Source organism: Prunus mume, linkage group LG5 (assembly GCF_029339155.1).
Source record: "Prunus mume cultivar Tortuosa linkage group LG5, ASM2933915v1, whole genome shotgun sequence".
Lineage (NCBI taxonomy): Eukaryota > Viridiplantae > Streptophyta > Magnoliopsida > Rosales > Rosaceae > Prunus > Prunus mume.
Window position 1 is genome coordinate 20,695,249 of NC_142702.1, and position 20,401 is coordinate 20,715,649.

At 39.4% G+C, this 20,401-nt stretch overlaps 1 protein-coding gene and 1 pseudogene across 1 annotated transcript; both read right to left on the minus strand.

Moving 5' to 3' along the window:
- Positions 1 to 4,262: 4,262 nt before the first annotated feature.
- Positions 4,263 to 7,831, minus strand: LOC148917281 (receptor-like protein EIX2). Its single transcript, XM_089052158.1, is given in 2 exon segments — positions 4,263 to 7,571; positions 7,574 to 7,831. Coding segments are annotated over 2 exon segments (2,925 nt in total). The 5' UTR covers positions 7,793 to 7,831; the 3' UTR covers positions 4,263 to 4,865.
- Positions 7,832 to 16,208: 8,377 nt separating this feature from the next.
- On the minus strand, positions 16,209 to 17,648 carry LOC103343028 (receptor-like protein EIX2; annotated as a pseudogene).
- Between the last annotated feature and the right edge of the window lie 2,753 nt (positions 17,649 to 20,401).

Genomic DNA, 20,401 nt, shown 5'->3' on the forward strand with positions numbered 1-20,401 from the left:
CGCGAGTGCATCGCCGAGGTTCCCACCGATCTTGATCTCGGCCGGTCATTCATAAGCTTCTCAACGCCCTCCATACATTGCCGGTCGATCACGCTGGCGACCTTCGCGATTCCGGGCGACGCGTTGGTGACCTCCTCCCGAGTCCGCTGGGGTTGATCTTTCGCGCGCCTAGGCGCGGTTGGTGGATCGCGCTTGCAGAGATTCTCCGTGGCTGGTCGACGAGAGCCGTCTCTTCGTGAGTGAGCAGCGGAGCGCCTTTTCTTCGCGTCCTCATTGTGAGGATTATCCGGTTGACCACCCCGGGACGTAGCCTCGTGAATGTTCGTTTGCGAGTGGACAGCTGAGCGCCTTTCTTCACGCATCCTCGCACGATGGTTGTCCGATTGTCCTCCTGGGGGCCTAGCCTTTGAAGTACATTTCGCGTCCCAAGCGGGCGTGGGACGCTGTCGTGGGCCTAGCCTCTCGCGCATGTTGTTCCTCGAACTTAATCTGCTCCGAGGGGCTCGCAGATGCTTGTGACATGTCGTAGGCCGATCAAGTTGTTGTCCTCGCCTGCCTCGCTTACTCCTGCTTGACCTGCTGGGTACCCGTTGAGTTGCCGCCGGCATGCGTTCGCCCATCCTTCTCTCTTCGCCAGTTGTCCAAGGCCAAGGTTTTGAGCCAAGCCGATTTGGTGGAGGAGTCGCCATCAGGTCGCTTGGTCGCCCATTCTCCGAGCTAGCTGGTCAACTCTCAGACTAAGGTCCGCTTGACTTCGTGGATCAGGAGGAGAGAAGTGTGTGGAGCCCAATTGCACACGGGCTAGGGTTTCATTAGAGGTGTGCGCGGGGCGTGTGTCGAGCGTGGAGGCAATGAAGGGATCGCGAGTTGCTCCAAGACCGGGCCTAAGTCGGTGGTGGTAACAAGCCCGCCTTGATAGGAGGTTCCACCATGTTCGGCGGCGGTGGCCGGTGCGGTGGTGAGAGGTGGTGGTGCCACCATGTCGATTGCGGGACCGTGGGTGGAGTGGCTTTGGGCCGTCGCGGATTTAGCCATCGCAGCGGTTTTGCCTCTCGTCTTCATGCTTCCAACCATGGTTGTTTGGAAGGCTTCGGTGGATTGGAAAATAGGAGGAACGGATTCCTTGAGCACGCGTTGAGTATAACTCGTGCTCTCAATGAAAGCACCAATTTGAGGGAATGATTTTCCCCACGAATATTCACAAAGATTCCTTCGCCTTCCGCTTCTCTTTTCTCTGCAAAATAGATCGGAGTAAAAGGACCACACCGGGTGTTGGCCAAAGACCTCTCCGATGCCTAAGTTAGGTAAGGTATTTCAAGGAAAACCGGGTGGCCGGAGCCGTGTGTGGTGGCCGGAGCCTTGTGTAAGGGAGAGAAAGAAAGTGGTGGCTAGGGTTTGTGAGAAATGATTTCTGCAAGTTTCAGTAGGAATTTAGACGTACCTCCACCATTGTGTGTGGCTATGCTTTTATAATGGTTTTGGAGGTTAGGGTTTCGTGAGGAATAATTCCGTAGATGGAAGGGAATTATTCCTCCCCTTTATGGAATTGATTTGATTAATTAGGGATTTGATTTATTAGGTAAATCAAATCCCTAATTGTGGTAGGTATCAAATCAAATCCCATTTCAATTAGGTAACTCCTCATTTAATTGAGAATCGGGGTAGGAATTAGGAATCAATTCTCAACCCAATTAGGTAGTCTTCAATTTAATTGCGTAACCCCCAATTAAATTGAGTAACTCCCAATTAGGTTGATTAATTCCCAATTAGGTCAAATAATCCCCAAATGGAATGAATTATTTGACCTAGGGTTTTGACTTAATTTGGTTACCACACAACCCACCACAAAGAGGCATGCCTCACATCTGCTCTCATCCTGACGAGTATCGAAATCAGAATGGAAAATCCCATGTACATGTTAAGAAAATTAGAGTATACGAAAATTAGTAGACAGAATAAAGAGTAAGGTCTTTATTTATAAGTAAGGAAGTCTCACACTTAGTAAATGAAAGTTGGATCAAATGAAAGCCAATCGGGCTTCAAAAATCAATTTGAGCATTGAATATTATATAAATAATATTTAATTGTCAGTTGGGATGACATTCATTATACTGAGGCAGCTGCCAATTTTGTCTTTGATAAAATTCAACTGGAGCATTTTCAGATCCACCCTTCCCTATGAAACAAGCAATCACAGGAGTTTAGACTAATAAATTAATCAGTATACTCAAGTACTGCAGACACATGCATGCAGGTGGAAATGTTTTCGCACTGCAATGATAGTGTTGTACGTTCTAGCAGAAATGGCAATGGCATTCTCATTCTACAAAAATAAAGGTTTCAAAACTTAGTTATAAGTTATAAGTTGACCATCTAGTTTCTGAATTATGATTTTATTTTTCTCTTATGGTTATGGATGAAATTCAATAGTTTCCATGAAAAACGAAGAACCGAGCACACGACCTCAAGTGCAATTATAAATACCTTTAAATACTTAAACTACAAATATTAGTTGCCTTTGAACAATCATCAAGAAAAATGAAATTGGATTAACATTGCTTTTTTTTTTGAAGGAAGGATTAAGATTAACATTACTTTGATTTATTGTACTCCACATGAAAATGCTTACTAATATGTTTAAGAGGTTTCTCAACTAGACACTATGTAAAGAATAATGGGTCACCCGAGTTTTAGTCCATAACATGCAAAGGCTCACCAATCCAACTCAACTCAAGAGATAGCGGGCCTAAGTGATTTAAAATTGAGTGTTGCTACTCACACACCCAAGGATTTGGTCACTACAGACTTCACCCGCCACCTACGTGATCTCCCGGCAGCCCTACAATAAGAATATGCTGGCAATCAACACACTAAGCTGATGCACAAGCCCTTTAAATCACAAAACACATCTTTTGTGCCTTTAAAATTCTAAAACTAGTGTATGCATACGTAACATGTTTGGCCATGATGTTAGAGGCTAGACTCTGATAACCAAACATACTTTTGGTGGTGTTTATGGGAAAAAAATAAATTTAAAATAAATTTAGCTCTAGACATGTAACTATTGAATATTTAAGTGTTTTGTATACTTGTATTTTCTAACTTTACAATTCCCACTTGAATGATTGGACTGTCTTCAGGTTTTTTTGTTTGTATATATACTAGGGGTGGGCACGGTTCGAGTTGGACTGGTTTTTGCCTCAAATTAGAATCGATCAAGTACTATTCATCCAGTTTGATTCGATTTGATTTTAATAAAAAAAATTCAAAAACTATCCGGTTCGGGTTGAACCCGTTCCGGTCCGGTTTCGATTCCGATTCGTTTGTTGATGATGTATTAATTTGTGATGGATCTACTTAGATTATAATTTAGAATGATGGATGAATTATACTTGAATATGCATGATTTGATATTCTAGAAAAAAAAGAAAGAAGCGATTTGATTTGAGCAAGTTTTAATAGATTTAGGCTTTAGGAAAAAAAAATTTGAAATGGGCCTGTTTTAATAGCTCATTTTCAAGGGGAAAAAATTATTTGGGCCAAAGCCCAAAACCGAATAAAGAGCCAGAACTGAACTAGACTCAATTGGGTAGGCCCAACTTCAGTTTTATACTTTGACCCGATTCGACTTGAGAACCGTGAGTTTAATCGGTTCGGCCCACAGATCATCCAAAATCTGACCCGTCCCAAACCATGCCTAGGCCTAGTTCCTTGTAAAGGTGAGACACTCAGCCCATGCTTAATTTGGCTATACACGGGGGCCACGGTAGGGTTATTATAGAAAAGGTTTTAGTGGCTGGACTCGGTGGAAAAGTTAGCATGGATCCTTAGAAATTTGAATTGTGCGGCTCAAGTAGCGGCAAAGATTGGTTTGGGAGCGGCAGAGCTGCAAAGCTGGGCTAATCAGCCACCACCTTCTTTAGTTCACGTTGTGGAGTCGGATGGGCTACTATGCCCACCTTTCTAATTGTACCTGTTTGGTCAGGAAGATTCTTTTTGCTAAACATATGTTGGGTTGTATTAGCTAGAATTTTCCTGAATTTGTTTTCTAATTTAGTTTGCTTCTCCCTGTAATCTGTTCCTCAAGTTTTGGGTTTTTTAATGCATTTCTCTGATTACGACCCCCCCCAAAAAAAAGCACACTCAGGTGCAAACAAGTCAAGATGAAAGATAATGTTAAAGTGCATTTCCCAGACTAGCAATCCTTCATTTATGGGATTGAACTCAAATTCCATTGGTTTATTCATAAGAGCAATACAGTAAAAGGCAATTCATCGTCTACATTGAAAAAAAAACACTTGCTTGAATCACAGAAAAACCATGAGGTGCATCAGAACATACCAAATAGTTCATGGTAGAAGTTCCAATTATAAATAATGGTACAACTTATTTACTAAAGATGTTTTATATTTCAAAGAGATCCTTTATCATCACTCAAATACTTGAAAGCTAGTACAAATATAGGAGCAGTCCTTCGTCGCGGGGATCTTCAATTGAAGGGAAGCATGTCGTCTTAAAGGTGTCTGTCTGCGCTAAAGACGAAGGTAAACAACCCATAAGATTGAGAAAGATAAATCACATAAACCATATGAGTCTAATGACGATAACAAGTGAACAAAATAACGCATGTTCCTTTTATATTACAAAAGGAGAGAATCCTTAGTTTTGGAGGGCAACAAAGTCATTTAGTGTCTTGATTCTGTAAAATCTGCACGCATATTTGGGGTCAAGAACAACTAACTTGTATATCATTGAATTTCATAAATAGTATGTGAGGAAGATAGTAGGAATTACCACAATTTATCTATTAAGCATCCTTTGCATGGTGATTGCTGCCTTCACGTGCAGCCAATCGTTCAAAAAGGTCAAGAAATTGAAGTATGTGTATCTGCATGACCTGTTGAGCAGAAGAGTGCCACAAACTCCCAAAATCCAACAGCAAACCCAAGCCCCATGCTGATGTAAAATCCTTGCGTTATGAGCCCATCCTGGCTGTCTTGGTTCACCAACATAGGTTGTCCTGGACCTTTTTCCTCCTCAGGGCATGTCTTTGGGAGTGGTGCTCCACAAAGCAGAGGATTTCCACCATAAGCATAGTCAAAGCTTTGGAGTTGAGTGCCTATTGGAATTTTTCCAAACAAGTTGTTTTCTGACAAGTCCAACTTAGGAAGACGAGCTATCCGAGAAAGACTTGTTGGAATTCTACCATTTATCTGGTTTCTTGATAAATCAAGAGACTCTAACTCCTGCAAATTTCCAATCCTTGAAGGTATTTGACCTGTTAATTGGTTTCTCGACAGGTTTAAAGAAATCAAACCAACAAGATAAGTGATTTCACTAGGAATCTCCCCAATCAACTTATTGCTTGAGAGATCAATACTCTTTAGAAGTCCTAGAATACTTTTAAATTCAGCTCTCAATCCTTTCCATATTAAAGATGCTTCATCATCATAAACCTCATAAAAGCTTATGCGTCCAGAATTACCTTTAAAGGAATGTTGGATAGTTTGACTTGAACTTCCTTTTTGAGTCAGAGTAGTCAAACTGTTGAGACATTTGGGTATAGTTCCAGAGATGTTGTTCTTTGACAAATCCAAAAGTTGAATACTTTTGAGATGACATAATTGTGGTGGGATGCTTCCATAGAAGTGATTAGATTGAAGGATAAGGATAGCTAAATTTGGGTGACTTGCCCCTAACCATTCAGGTATTGATCCCAATAATTTATTTTCCCCAAGATTAAAAAGTGTCAAGTTTCTGCAATTCTTCAATTGTGAAGGCAACTCTCCCACAAATCCGTTGTTATTTAGTTTTAGTGTCTCAATGCTAAACAAGTACCCCATGGTGGTAGGAATTTTTCCAGATAAAGAGTTATTGCTCAAATCAAGAAAGACTAATTTTTTAAAATGGATCCAACAATCCGGAAGTTCTCCGAATATATGATTGCTTGAGATATCAAGAAAAGTTAAATTACTATCCTTGGTTGTGCACAAAAAAGAAGCTGCTGCCACTGAAAATTTATTATTGGAGAGATCTAGAAAAGTAACTTCTGATAAAGTTGAAGGGATTGGACCCTCCAATTGGTTCCAACTCACATTTAGCTTAGGTGGGAACTCCGATCTCAAATTTCCAATTGTTCCTCTAATTTGATTCTGAGAGAGATCCATGAAGAATACATGATGTGACAAATCCCAAAGCCAACTCGGAATGGTATCAGTAATTCCATTATTAGAAATATCAAGACTGAAAACACTTTTCTGAGTTCGAAGCCATTTTGGGAAAGATGGCCCCATCTTACAAGACCTCAATGTCATTGATTGCAACTGAAAGGGAGGAACCCAATCAAAACTGAAGTTTAAAGATAGAGAGTTAGAGGATAAACCCAAATACTTTAATTTGAAAAGTTTCGAGAAATGGATTTCTGAAATCACTCCTTCCAAAGAATTCCCACTAAATTCAAGAACCTCCAACTTGGACATGTGTCCAATATTTTCAGGCACTGAACCCATGATGCCATGATTATTAGAGATATCCAAATACTCTAATGTGTTTTGAGCGCATTTAGACAATATGTCAATAATGTCTGAAAGTTGTCCACTAAGGCTATTATTCCCAAGGTCCAAATGCCGCAGACTACATAACTTGGCAAACGAATTTGGGATCCCTCCTTTAAGTCTGCTACCAGAGAGAGCAAGATATGCAAGAGAGCTCATGTTTCCGAAATCATCAGGAATTGAGGAACCATTTAAATTGTTCCCAGATAGATCAAGATCAACAAGGTTGGTATGAGTACCGGACAGCCATTGAAAGATTGAAGAGTTAAGACTGTTGTTGGAGAGATCGACACGAACAAGAGATTTAGAAGAGTTCATTACAGAAACAGAGGATATAACTGGAGGAGGAAGAGTACACCCAGATAATATCAAGTTTCTTAGTTTAGGAAGCCTATTAACTGCTTCTAGCCAACCAACACCACCGGTGAAATTGTTCCAAGATAGATCAAGATCAACAAGGTTGGTATGGGTGCCGGACAGCCATTGAAAGATTGAAGAGTTAAGATTGTTGTAGGAGAGATCGACACGAACAAGAGATTTAGAAGAGTTCAAAACAGAAACAGAGGATATAATTGGAGGAGGAAGATTACACCCCCATGATATCAAGTATCTTAATTTAGGAAGCATATTAACTGCTTCCAGCCAACCAACAACACCGGTGAGATTAGTAGAACTGAGGTCCAAGTGTTTTAGACAAGAAAGATTAGAGAGCCAATTGAGGTTTTTTGCAGAAATAAATCCATCCGATCTGAGATCGAGATATTCCAAGTGTGTGAGATTTTCAAGTTGATATGGAATTTCACCTCCAAATTTTGCATAAGAGAGATCGAGGTATCTTAAATTGCTCAAAGATCCAATGAACTCTGGAATTTGGCTCCGACTGAAATTATTGAAACGAAGGTTCAAATACTCCAAATGCTGCAACTCAACGAGTTTAGGACTAATCGTACCTTGCAAAGCTTGGCCTCCAAGATCAAGCTTGACAACATGGCCAGTGTGGTTGCTGCAGTAAGACTCCGGTCCCATTGGCAACAGTCTTTGGTTTGCACTTCTCTTCCCCATGAAAGGAGGCGATTGTCGTCATCCACGAGGCCTTGTTTGAATGCAAGGAGGGCTTGCATTTCCCTCTCACTGCATCCAATGCAAGGATTGTTCATGTGTAGTAAAAGCACCACAATTGCATACAAGACTTTGAAGCAGTATATTTGCTTCTCATGATAAATGTTAGTTAGAGTCATGATCAAGATGAAGAAGCACAACTATTCAGGACAAAGGTAAAGCACAGCCAAATAAAGCATGCATGGAAATCTGGTGAAGGATATTTGCTGACAAGCATTAATTATTTATAGTGGTTACCTTGCATTATCTTGTTAACTTACAAAATGATATATTTAGAGACAAGAATTAACATAATTAACCGATGTTTCAGACTATTTGTCTAGTAAGACACAGGCAAATTCAAAATATATTTCCTTTTTCTTTGTAGACGCATTATATTTTGTATTTTTTGTCTGATATAATAGAGCAGAAAGAGACACATCATCATGCTTGATGTCTTATTGGATAGGGACGATTAGTAACTCTATACAAATGTAGCCAAATGTGTCTCATTGATTTAATTTCGTAGAATAAAATTACACATCATTGACTTAATTTGCTTGCTTTTTTGTCTTCCTTGTGGAAACAAGGGAAAGTGAAGAAATTTGGTTGCTGCAATAGACTCCTATCCATTTGCAACAATCTTGTTTTTGAGCTTTTGAACCCCATGAAGAGAACATGTTCATACAAGACAAAACTATAAGGAGTCCGTCAAATGCGGGTCCACAACAATGATATGCTTCATGTAGTAATTGAATGAATCTTGGAATTATTCATTTGGAATACGGAATATTGATTGAGTTATAGTCCAAGCATAAAGTTAGGTAAAATTAAGAAAGTAACGAGAAAGTGATGAGTTGGCGGGGGCGACTAAAGGCTACCCTTTGTGGGATAGATTGATGCTCTTAACTTTGGCACCATGAAATAATTTCGCAGGCATCCTCCAGTAGTTTCTTTGGATTAAAGCGAACTAGATGGTGCTGCTTGCGGTTATCTTTGCCTGACTAGTTTCTGCCCGGTATTTTCCGCGATTGCATAGGAGATACTAATTACAAAGAAATGATTATTGAAAATGTTCAATAATCATTAGACAAGTCCCTATATTTCAATATCAATTATATTTTATATTGGAGAGAAGCTTTGAAGGACGTGCGGTAAATGGAACCCAACTTTGTTTTTGTTCTTTATTTTTATGCATTGGAGCAAATTCTTAACAAATAAGTTTCAAATTATTAGATAGTACCTTCTAGAATGCCGGCCAATTCTTAACAAATGAGTTTGCCATTTCTCCCCATGCAACTATTGACTTAGATTTTTAATAACTCGAACTGACTTGCAGGTATTGACTCGGCTTTGCTTCACTAAGATAATGAGGATAGAGATGTGGGGGGAAAATCCGACCGATCCCGTTGCCATCCTCAATAAACTTGACTCAGTAGTTGAATCAATCTTGGAATTATTTATCTGGTAGTTGGCCACCATATTGATTTACTTAGTCTCGGCATATAAAGATTGATTCCTAGCTTATTCATTGTTTCTTATTGGTAATAATAATAATAATAAATGTGGTTGAAATTGGTTGTTCTTAGTTAGGCTTTAGTTCGCACGTCTCTGTCTTATTATAACGTATACATGGATATAAAAATATTTTATTACTTTGATAAGAAAATGTTTAAGATAGTTTGGCAGGATTTGCATAAGGCTGCAAAACAATGAGAATGAGATGGAGAACAGAAAAGAAAGAAATTTAATTGGCTTTCTGCAAATGTTATGATTTAAAATACTCTGCAGAAATGTTTGGAGAAGTCCCAATCAAGTTCTTACAAACAAGACACAGTTTGTGATATTCACAGAGACAGAAGACCAAAGCAAAGTCATACATTTATTCAAGACAAAGTTAAGGAGTGTCCAATTCATAAAATTAGGGGTAGAAAAGTGTTTGTTTAAGAGAGAGTCGATATTGAACAGCTGTAAATATTAAAATCAAGTCCGCTTCGGCTGGGAAATTTTTTCATTCGCACTGGCTGGAATTAATACATACTAATCGGAGAAGTCCGAATCAATGGTTCCAGCAATCAGGAAGTTCTCCAAAAAAACTGTTGCTTGAGAGATTAAGAAACGATAAATTCATAGCAACACTTGCACACAAGAAAGAAAGCGACCCTGAAATTTTATTATTAGAGAGATCCAATTGAAATTTTCTGCAATACTAGTAAATTAATTGCAGCTGAGATCAAGATATTGCATGTTCGTAAGATTTCAGACCTGATGACTTGGAAACTTGCCTCCAAAATAAGTCCAAGAGAGGTCGAGGTATCTTAAATTGGTTAGAGAACCAATGAAATCTGGAAATTAACTAGAATAGGTCACTAGGTCATTGTGATTAGTCAAATAGCATTACTTGCAAAAAAATCACAACCTCCTGACAAAGAGGAAGTGTAAAATCACAGAAATTGGTTGGGTGTTCTCCCCCTTCTTTTCATGGAAAGAACAAAAAGGCAACTACATACAAGACTGGGAAAACATCAACACATTCATATGCATAACTATCAAAGGAGAAAATCAATGAGATTCATTAAGATCAAGAGAGAGACAAACAAGTGTTGCACATACAAATTGTAAACAGTCTGGCCAAAAACAAAAGTCTCCCCCTAAATATGGCATCCCTTACAAAACATACTCCCCTTGAGTATAAGATCAGATAAAGGATTATCAACCTTTGGCATACTAACTCAACACACTCTCCCTAAATAGCCAATGATCACAAAAGTGCATTACACTAAAGAGATTAAAAAATGGATCACTAGTTTCAAGTAATCATACCCAAAGCAATGAAAATCAAGTGAACGAGTTTGAATTCTATGTGTAGATATTACATTAAAAATAAACTCCCCCTAATTGACATAGTTCAAGCAACACAATTATCAAACCAAGGGGCAACCACTAAAGTTCTCTTTACATACCATGGTGCAAAAGCTCTCCTAGCATCAAGATTGCAAAATTTGATGCATCAGGCATGGTCAAATTTCGAGAAAGCACAAAGCAAGATGAACCTTCATTTTGTGCGCAAAATTGGGAACATGTGGGAAAAGATAAAAGACTTAGGTCTTTAGGTCGTCCAAATAAAACCATATAGCTTGACAAAATCCCAAGAACAGAAAAAAGCTATAAACAAACAAAACAGTAAGGCAAAAGATAACCAATGATGCATTATTAATCTTAATAGTCCAAAAATAGCTACAATTAGCTTAGTAACACAAGAACAATCATTGATGGCCAAAAGAACTAAGCTCCACCTGAATCCAAATCATCATAACTAATTCCTTTTAACATGAAGAAGATGCACAGTGCTCATACAACCTAAGCAATAGCAGAACGGTCATCCTAAAATTGGGTGGGAGGTCTGCACCTATTTACACCTCTCAGGTCCACCATTGTATTCATGTATATGTGTGATAGGTCAGTTGGCAAACTAGTGTCCGTCCTTCGACTCAATTTCACTGCCACGACATTAATAAGTATATGGACAACAATACTATCAGCTTGTTAGTTTTAGATTGTTAGAATTTGCTTGCCAAATGTAATCTTTCATGTAACTCTTAGCTCATCTTTAAATTAGGCATTGGGTTGCTACAAAACCCATTCATTTATAATGAGCATCAATAGGAAAATCAGCATTTGCATCCATATACTTTGTGAGATGACTAGTCATATAGGCCAAATCAGCATTTGCTACCTTTCGACATCGATATGACTAGTCATAGGTGACAAGTCATGACTAGTCATATGGGCCAATATTTCCAACATTTGGATTGCACACATGATTATTTAGCTGTAAAAGTCCAATCATTGGCTACCAAGTACTTCTCTGACCTACCAAAGGTTGGGCTGCGTCTGGTCTCTCTCATTTACATAATTCTGATATAACTAGAGAGAGAGGAGGAGCTAGTAGACTAATGGGTTTTGATTTGAGAGGCTGTCTCACGTTTTTCGAAAGGTTTGAGAGTTTTGATTTTGCTCTACATCTTCTCTCCGAGAATAAGGTCCTGATCTTTGAGAGAGTGGTCTTCTTCTTCTTCTCTCTCGTGACGGATTTGCAGCTGGGTATGGTTTGAGTTTTCAAATAAGGTTTTCAAATAGCTTTTGAAATATACTTTTACTTTCGAAATCTACTTCACCCATTGAGAAATTTTGAGAGTAAAACTTATACTCTGCATTCTCTAAGGTTTTTCATTGTGAGATTTTGAAAATGATTTTTAAAATCTACATCTAGGTTCAGTTATGACTAGTCATCTTCTTTGTCTACATCTGGGTTCATTATGACTAGTCATCTGGGTTCATTATGATTAGTCATCGTTCCTAGTCCAGAGCAGATTCTTGGTTGATATCTTCAAGAGTATGGTTTCTTAAAGGAATTGACATTTTCATGTCAGAATCTATATTTCATTATGTTTGTTCGATCGTCGAAGCTGAGTCGCCTGTGCCATGGAGTGAAGGAGCTGATGGACTAGCTGCCACTTACATGATGGACTAGTTACTAGCTTAACTAAGTTGGAGAAGAAGATTGCACAGGAGGTATAGCTTGTTTCCTAAATAGATCTAGGATTTCTTTAGCTTGCTTGTGTATTCTTTGTAAGAATCTTCTTTGCTTAGTGGATTGCCTAGTTGGATGATGACCCCCAGTTTTTCCCAGTGGTGGGTTTCTAGGTGAACAATTTTCTGGTTTTTGTTGTTCACAATTTTCTGAGTTTGTGTTCTTGATAGTTGACTAGTCATCGCATGATGTTCATGTATTTCTGGGTCTCTATTCTGGTGGTTGACTAGTCATCATTATCTGCTGTTTGTTGTTTACTTGATTATGATGCTTTCACACTTTGACCATAGTTGTTGCTAGCACAGGGGATGCCTAGATTGACATGTCCTTCTGAGTGCCTAGGTTGCCACTAGTAATCTTCTAGGCTTGCAGGTACAGATTGGTATGCTATGTGTGTGTGTTCTTTGGTCAAGTTTTTAAAGTGTGTGAATATTGCTATGTCTGTTTGAATAGCATTTAAATTTACCCCTCGTCACCTAAGTACCAATTTCACAGCTCTAACCAGTTAGTAAAGTTACTCCACATTTTAATTTTATAATTCGATCGGTTCAATTTTTAGGTTCTCATTTGAAGATCATTCATACGTAATTTCATCCAAATTGAAACATTTTATGCACTTGATTAGTATCGTGAACATTTCATTGTTTATTGAAAATTGTGTGTTCCTCTATTTATTTGATCCATTAGATAACTAAGAAAGCATTAAAAAGCCCTTCATTGGAAATTTGAGAAACCTAGCAAGGGCTTATAAGGAGTTGAGCTACTCCCCCCATTGCCAATTGGTTTTGGGATGGAACCTCAACTTCCCTCATGGTATTAGAGCTAGGTTAACCCATGTATAAAAGCCCAATGACCACACGTGCTCTACGTCACCCAAAATGTGTTGTCCACGTGTTAGGCTTGAAAATTCGCCACATGTGTGGGGGCATGTGAGAATGTGAAGGTAAAAAGTCCACATTGGAAATTTGAGAAACATAGCAAGGGCTTATAAGGAGTTGAACTATTCCCCCATTGCCAATGGGTTTTGGGGTGGATCCTCAACTTCCCTCATAGTACTAGCATGCATATTATTGCACATGGATACCATATTAGAACATGAACACCCAACTTAAAACTGATTTGCTATAAATCAAAAGGCCTATGATCTTTGAAGCACTAATGCAAAGCTTCCATCCTCTCCAACTCATATCCATAATCACTTATAAGTCGTCCCAATCAGCTAAGTACTTAAAAGAAAGAGACACTGAGCAACTCCTTTATAACAGTCATTAATTGGAGTTTAACCAACAACACATTTGTTACCCAACAATCTGGTTTAGTTTGGTGACCCGTAGAAAAAAGGCAAACCTACGATCATCTTTAGATGAGTTTCTCTAGCTAGGTCATCCCCTTTCTCTAGCTCTCTCTCTCTCTCTGAATGAGTTTCAAAAGCAAATACTGTCATTTTAATGTTCACAATTCTTCATAGATCCTTTTGCATCATGCCCTTCACCATTCTTCTTCAAAATTACCATGGAAAACATTAATCTAGACCATAGGGATAGAACCTTCTTCATTCTGCAACACTTGGAAGTGTGTGGGTTGAAGTAAATAAAAACATGTGCCGTTCTAGTTATAAAGTGATGTTTAAACTCGAATTTCTTAATTGAGAGCCAAAGGAGTTGAACTGTGGGTATAGTTCAAAAGATGATGTTCAGAAAAAATAAAAATAAAATCAAAAATTTGAATGCGTGTTAGATAATCGCTTGTGCCTAAATAAATCACGGTCGCCGAAGGGACTTCTTCTTCCGTGGCACCTATTCATGAACTCTGAACGCCACGCTTCGCCGACATTTGGCCTTTTCAAAGCGTGAAAATACGAAGGCAGATCTTCTCGGCCTCAACCACGACATTATGGGCCTAAGCCGAGGTCCATGAGAGACACGGCCAAAGATACTATGGTCAAGTTGCCACGTGGCCTCGTGGTCCCACGCCCCATTTAATGAAGTAGTGCCCTGACCGCCACAGCAGAAACCATCGTGCAAGAAGCATTTAATGCACGAGGCAGAAGGGAAGTGATTGAGGTCAGGATTTGGTAACAGGAATCAGAGTGGTTAGGCGCAAACATTCTCACAATGCATTCTCACAGCTTGAGGTCAGATCACCAACCACTGGACCAGAGCATTAAATGCGTTCCCACGGCCAAGAGTGCAGAGCCCACGATCAGGGCGGTGGCTTAGATTTGCCGAGATTTATGGGGGTCACACCACTATGCTTCTCTATCCCAAATGCCGATTTGACTACCCACTTGCCCCGATCAGACTCCACTATGGAGATATTTTCAGTGCCATCAGCAGATCTTTTTTCAGCCTCGATTGGCCCTCCAGGACTCCTCCTATAAATACTAAACTCAAGACCACGTTCAAGGGGTTCAAACACCAAACCAAAAGCCTCCCACGGAGCAACTTATTTTTCCTGTAATGCACTTTCAATACCTTTACGTGCTTTCCTAGGAGTAGTGGTAGATTGTAAGGAAAATCCATTCAACAATATATCATATGACCCTTGATTTTCAAGGCGCCAGAGCACCTCCCTGTTATCGCCTCATTCACCCCACATATCATACGACCGTCGCTCTCCGAGCAAGGCGCCGGAGCACCGCTTAAAACCCACCACCAACACCACCACTAAACAGCCTTGTAGCTCAGGCCGTGACCCTGACGGCCGAGAACAGTTCCTCTCTCGGCTACAATCGTTTGATTAAAAGTCGAACCCAAACAGGCGCATGATTTGAACATCTTCTACCCAAACCCCATCACCATCTCGATGCACGGTAGACCGTGCTGGCACGCCCGCGCACAACCACACCGCATACAAAAGGAGGACGTCACGTGTTGACGCACATCCCCTCGTCCCGGAGTACCAGGCCGCGAGATTTGCGACGGACCAACAATAACATAATTGTTATGGAATTGCGATGTCTCTCAATTCAGAGCTCGTTCCTAACAAATTCTATATGCTTGTAAAGCTAATTAGTCACTTCGTGTTAAATGCAAGGTACATGTTTATGAATTTTGTGAGGCGATAAGAAATCAGTGTGGAACACAAATTGACCAACACATTCAAGCTAGTACCACCATATGTGTTATTTGTGGAATATATTTCTCAAGCCAATGACATAATTACATGCGGACAAGACTCAAAGTGGTCAGACGACGAATTACTCGCAGACAACGCGAGAATGAGATCCGCCTCATCATAAATTGATTAGGTCAGACGGACCGCTTTACCTGAGAGGAAGTCACTTTCTGACTTGAGGAGACATTAGACCACAGATATGCGCAAACGTGCGTCCCAACGGCTCGTAAGGAAAGACCCAACAAGGTCGTTTTTCTTATTGTTTTTGTTTGTAGTCGTTTTCTTTTCCCTTTTTTTGGACAAAGTCGTTTTGCCATCTTTTGTTTCTTCCGTTTTGGTGTTGTGATTTTCATTTCTGGGCTGTTTCGTCTTTCAATAAGAAATGAAAAATTGTGGTTTTGTTTTTGGCCAAAAGGCTCTATGATAAATGATACGCCCACCACATTATATTCTAATCACAAGGGTCTCAATTATAAATGATAAATTTGGCTTGGCCGGTTTCTCTTCATAAACCATTTTTTATTCTTTAACATATATAAAACGAAAGTTTGTACTGCATATAATCCGGGCGGTATTTATCCAAATTTTCCTCATGTTTTAAGTACAAGTGAATGGAGGAGGGAGTTTACAAAACATTCATTGAGCGTTTGGGAGGAGGTGGAGGTGGGAGGTGGAAGGTGGAATATATATTAAACAATTGTTGATGATAAAATACAAAAACCAAATTAATCTTAGCGACAACAACATATATATGATGATCGACGCATATGTTAATTCAAACGTTATATTGAATGCATATCATACTAATTACCCTTTACCTAATGATATTGATGGCCTCAGGTTGAGTCATTCTTTCCAAAATCCAAAAGAACTTGAACTATTTGGATCTGGCTAACTCGTGGAACATCAATGTGCCAGAAATTCCCCAAAATCCAAAAGCAAATCCTAGCCCCATACTGATGTAAAATCCACGCGTTACAAGCCCACCCTCATGGTCTTGATTCCCTAAGCCAGTTTGTTGAACACTGCCTTTCTCTTTCTCTTGATCACACATCCTTTGAAGTGGAAGTCCACAAAGCAGAGGGTTTTCTGCAAAGGTGACGGATCAAAGTTTTGGAGCTGAGACCCCATTGGAATATTTCCAGACAGCTTGTTGTTTGACAAGTCCAAGTCACCAAGACCATATATCTAAAAAAGACTTGTCGGTATTCTTCCATCGATCTGGTTTCTTGATAAATCAAGAGACTATAATAACTCCAACTTCCCAATATCTGGATTTATTTGACCTGTTAGATGGTTTCGCGACAGGTTTAAAGAAACCAAACCACCAAGATGAATGATTTCTTTAGGAATCTCCCCGTCAATTGATTGCTTGACAAATGAAAGCTCTTCACAAGTCCCAGAGTGCTCTTGTATTCAGACACCATTCCTTTCTATATTAAGGTTGCACGATCATCATAGCTATCCGAAAAAATCCCATTTCCAAAATCACTTGAATAATGATGAGTGATGGTTAGAATTGAATTTCCTTTATCCACTAAAGCCGTCAAATTGCTGAGACACTTGGGTATAGTTCCAGAGATGTTGTTGATTGACAAATCCAGTGTTTGGACGTGTGTTAGATTGCATAACTGTAAAGGAATTCTTCCATAAAAGCGATTAGACCGGAGGATAAGGATAACCAACTTCGGAAGTTCAAACAGTAACCATCCAGGTATCAATCCTGACAGTTGATTTTCTGCAACATCAAAAACTTTCAAGTGTTTACAGTTCATCAAGGATGAAGGCAACTCTCCCACAAATCTGTTTCTTTTGAGTTTCAAGGTTTCAAGAGAATATAAATTCCCCAAGGTGGTAGGAATTTTTCCCAAAAAACCATTGTCGCATAATGCAAGAACGACTAGATTTTCTAAATCCGTCCAGCAATCTGGAAGTTCTTCAGATACATGGTTGCTCGAGAGATCAAAAAGGGTTAAATTACTGGCCTTGATTCCACACAAGAAAGAAATGAACCCGGAAAGATTATTGTTGGATAGATCTAGAGATGATGATTTTGACAGAAATGAAGGAATTGGACCTTCCAGTTGGTTCCAACTAAAATTTAGCTTAGGGTAATAAGCAAACTCCATTGTTGAACTTGGAAATGTTCCTCTAATTTGGTTGTGGGAGAGATTTATAAGGACAGCGGTACGTGACAAACCCCAAAACTGTTGAAATATAATCCTGTTCAGCCTGATTTGTTGAAATATAATCCTGTTCTGCCTGATTTTTAGAGCAGAAGTCATTTTCTATTTTCTGTTCTGTCTATTTTAAATGATGTAATGAGAACCATTAGATCATAGTCTAGGTGGATTCTCTAGCTTAGATTTGGTATGACACGTGTAAGCACCTAATAGGGTGACAGTTGTAATTTCTGTTAGAAGAGAATCACATTTCTCTCTCTCTGCACACACTATGTAAGCTGCAGATTGTAAGAATTCAATAGAACAGTGCCTTCCTCATTTTCTCTTCATTCTCTCTAGCTGAAATCTCCAGAAAATACATCTCTTCCTAATCTGAAAATACATATACAAACTAAGAATTCTAACATGGCCTCAGAGCCAGGTTCGATTGTTTGTTGGGCGTGAATCAGAAGATCAGGGTGTTTATGGTGACGTTGAGCTCACTCCAAATTTCACAAGCTTTTCTTCAATGGAGAAAACTATGAGTTTTGGAGCATTGAATGAAGACCATTCTGAAATCTCATGGACTGTGGGATTTGGTTGAAAATGGTTTTGATGCTTCAGATCCAAAGAAAAAAAAAGGAAAGGAAGAAGGATCTAAAGCTGCTGAAGAAGAGAAGTCTATAACGGCTGAGATTTTGATGAAAGATGCTCGTGCACTTGACCGATCCAAGGTGCACTCATCAAATTTTTTCCGCATAGTGAATGAAGAAACCTCAAAAGGTGCATGGGATATTCTGAAGCAGGAGTTTAGAGGCGATAAACAGGTACGAAGTGTGAAGCTACAAGGCTTACGTAGAGAGTTTGAATACACTCGTATGAAGGATAGTGAGTCATTCTCTAGTTATGTTGCTAAACTATTTGATCTAATTAATCAAATGAAAAGTTATGGTGAAGAGTTACCTAGAGAAAGAGTTGTGCAGAAATTACTTATTAGCTTGCCTAGATCTTATGACTCTATATGTTCTGTGATTGAGCATTCAAAGGATCTTGACACTCTTGAAATTCAAGAAGTGGTTGCGCCTCTCAAGAACTTTGAGCTCAAAGTTGGATAGGCACACGAAAATTACAGAAAAGGCTTTTACTAGCTCTGAACATAGAGAGTAAAAGCTCTAAGAATGGAAGTTCTTCTGGAGGTAACAAGTCTCAGAGGAACTGGAAGGGAAATGGGAAGAATTGGAATAACAAGTCCAATTCTAATCCCAAACCAAATGCATCAAATGATGGAACTAAAACACCTTGCAAGCACTGTGAAAAACTGCACTATGGCAAGTGCTGGTTTGAAGGAAAACCAAAATGCAGAGGATGTGGAAAGTTTGGTCACATGGTTAGAAATTGCCATGAAAATCAACCTGTGCAGAAGGTGAATTATGCCAATCAGGCTGAAGTAACTGGAACATTGTTTTATGCATGCAATGCCGTGATAGATGTGAAATTGAACAATTTGGTATGTGGGACAAGTGGTTGCAGAAACTATGACGAGATGAAAGGCTATTGATAGATATTCAAGGGATGTAACTTCCAAGGTGAAAATGGGGACTGGAGAGACAGTTCAAGTTGTAGGAAAAGGCACACTTGTGATAGAAACCAAGACAGGCAGAAAACACATTCAAGAAGTGATGTTGGTGCCTGGTTTAGAAGAAAACTTGCTCTGTTGGTCGATGATGGAACATGGGTATTGTTTAGTATTTGGAAAGGAATGGTGACAATTTTGATGATTGGTCATTGCAAAACTCCTATAGCTAAGGTTCCAATGACTATCAATAGGTGTTTCTCTCACAATGGTACTCTATACTCGGGCCAGGCCGAGCAAGTGTGACTCACAATTTGCGCTTGGCATAAAAGGTCGGCCATCTTAATGATCAAAGCATCAGGATGCGCAAATCAAGACATGGTTCATGGACGCCTAGTCCGAGAAGGATTTTGCAGTTTGTGAAGGCTGCAAGCTGGGAAAGCAGATAGAGACTCATTTGCAGAATCTACTTGAGAGCTCGGTTTCCACTTGAATTAGTCCACACCTGACATCTGTGGTCCTATGCAGATTGCTTCAATGTCAGAAAACAGATATTTCATGTTATTCATTGATGACTATACAAGAATGGCTTGGGTTTATTTTCTCTGAAATAAATCTAATGCTTTTAAATGTTTCAAGAAGTTCAAAGCAATGATAGAATTGCAGAGTGGACACAAGGTGAAATCACTTAGAAGTGACAGAGGTGGAGAATTCATGTCAAATGAATTTCTTGCATACTGCAGTGAGGCTGGAATACAAAGGCAGCTGATCAGTAGATATTCCCCTCAACAAAATGGAGTTGTTGAGAGGAAGAACAGGACTGTAATTGAGATGGCAAAGTCTATGCTACATGAAAAGAGACTTCCATATGAGTTTTGGGCAGAAGCTGTTCATACAGCAGTCTATCTTCTCAACAGGTGTCCTTCTAAGTCTCTTAAGAAAATGACACCATTTGAGGCCTTCACAGGAAGAAAGCTAGGTATTGGCACACTTGAAAGTGTTTGGATGCCTATGTCATGTGCTTATTCCTTCTGTTTTGAGACACAAGTTGGAAGAAAACAAGTCACAAATGCATTTTTGTGGGCTATGGATTGTGTGAAAAAGGCTATAGACTGTATGATCCTAAGGCTAGAAAGATTATCTTGTCTAGGGATGTCTATTTTGATGAAGAAGCCTCATGGACATGGGAGAATCCTAGCAATGCAGATGTGAGAATGCCTATGCCAGATGGAAATCAAGGTACTGCAGAAACTAAAAGAAGGTATTAGATGAACAATCTCAGTTTTTGGATACTCAAATGCAG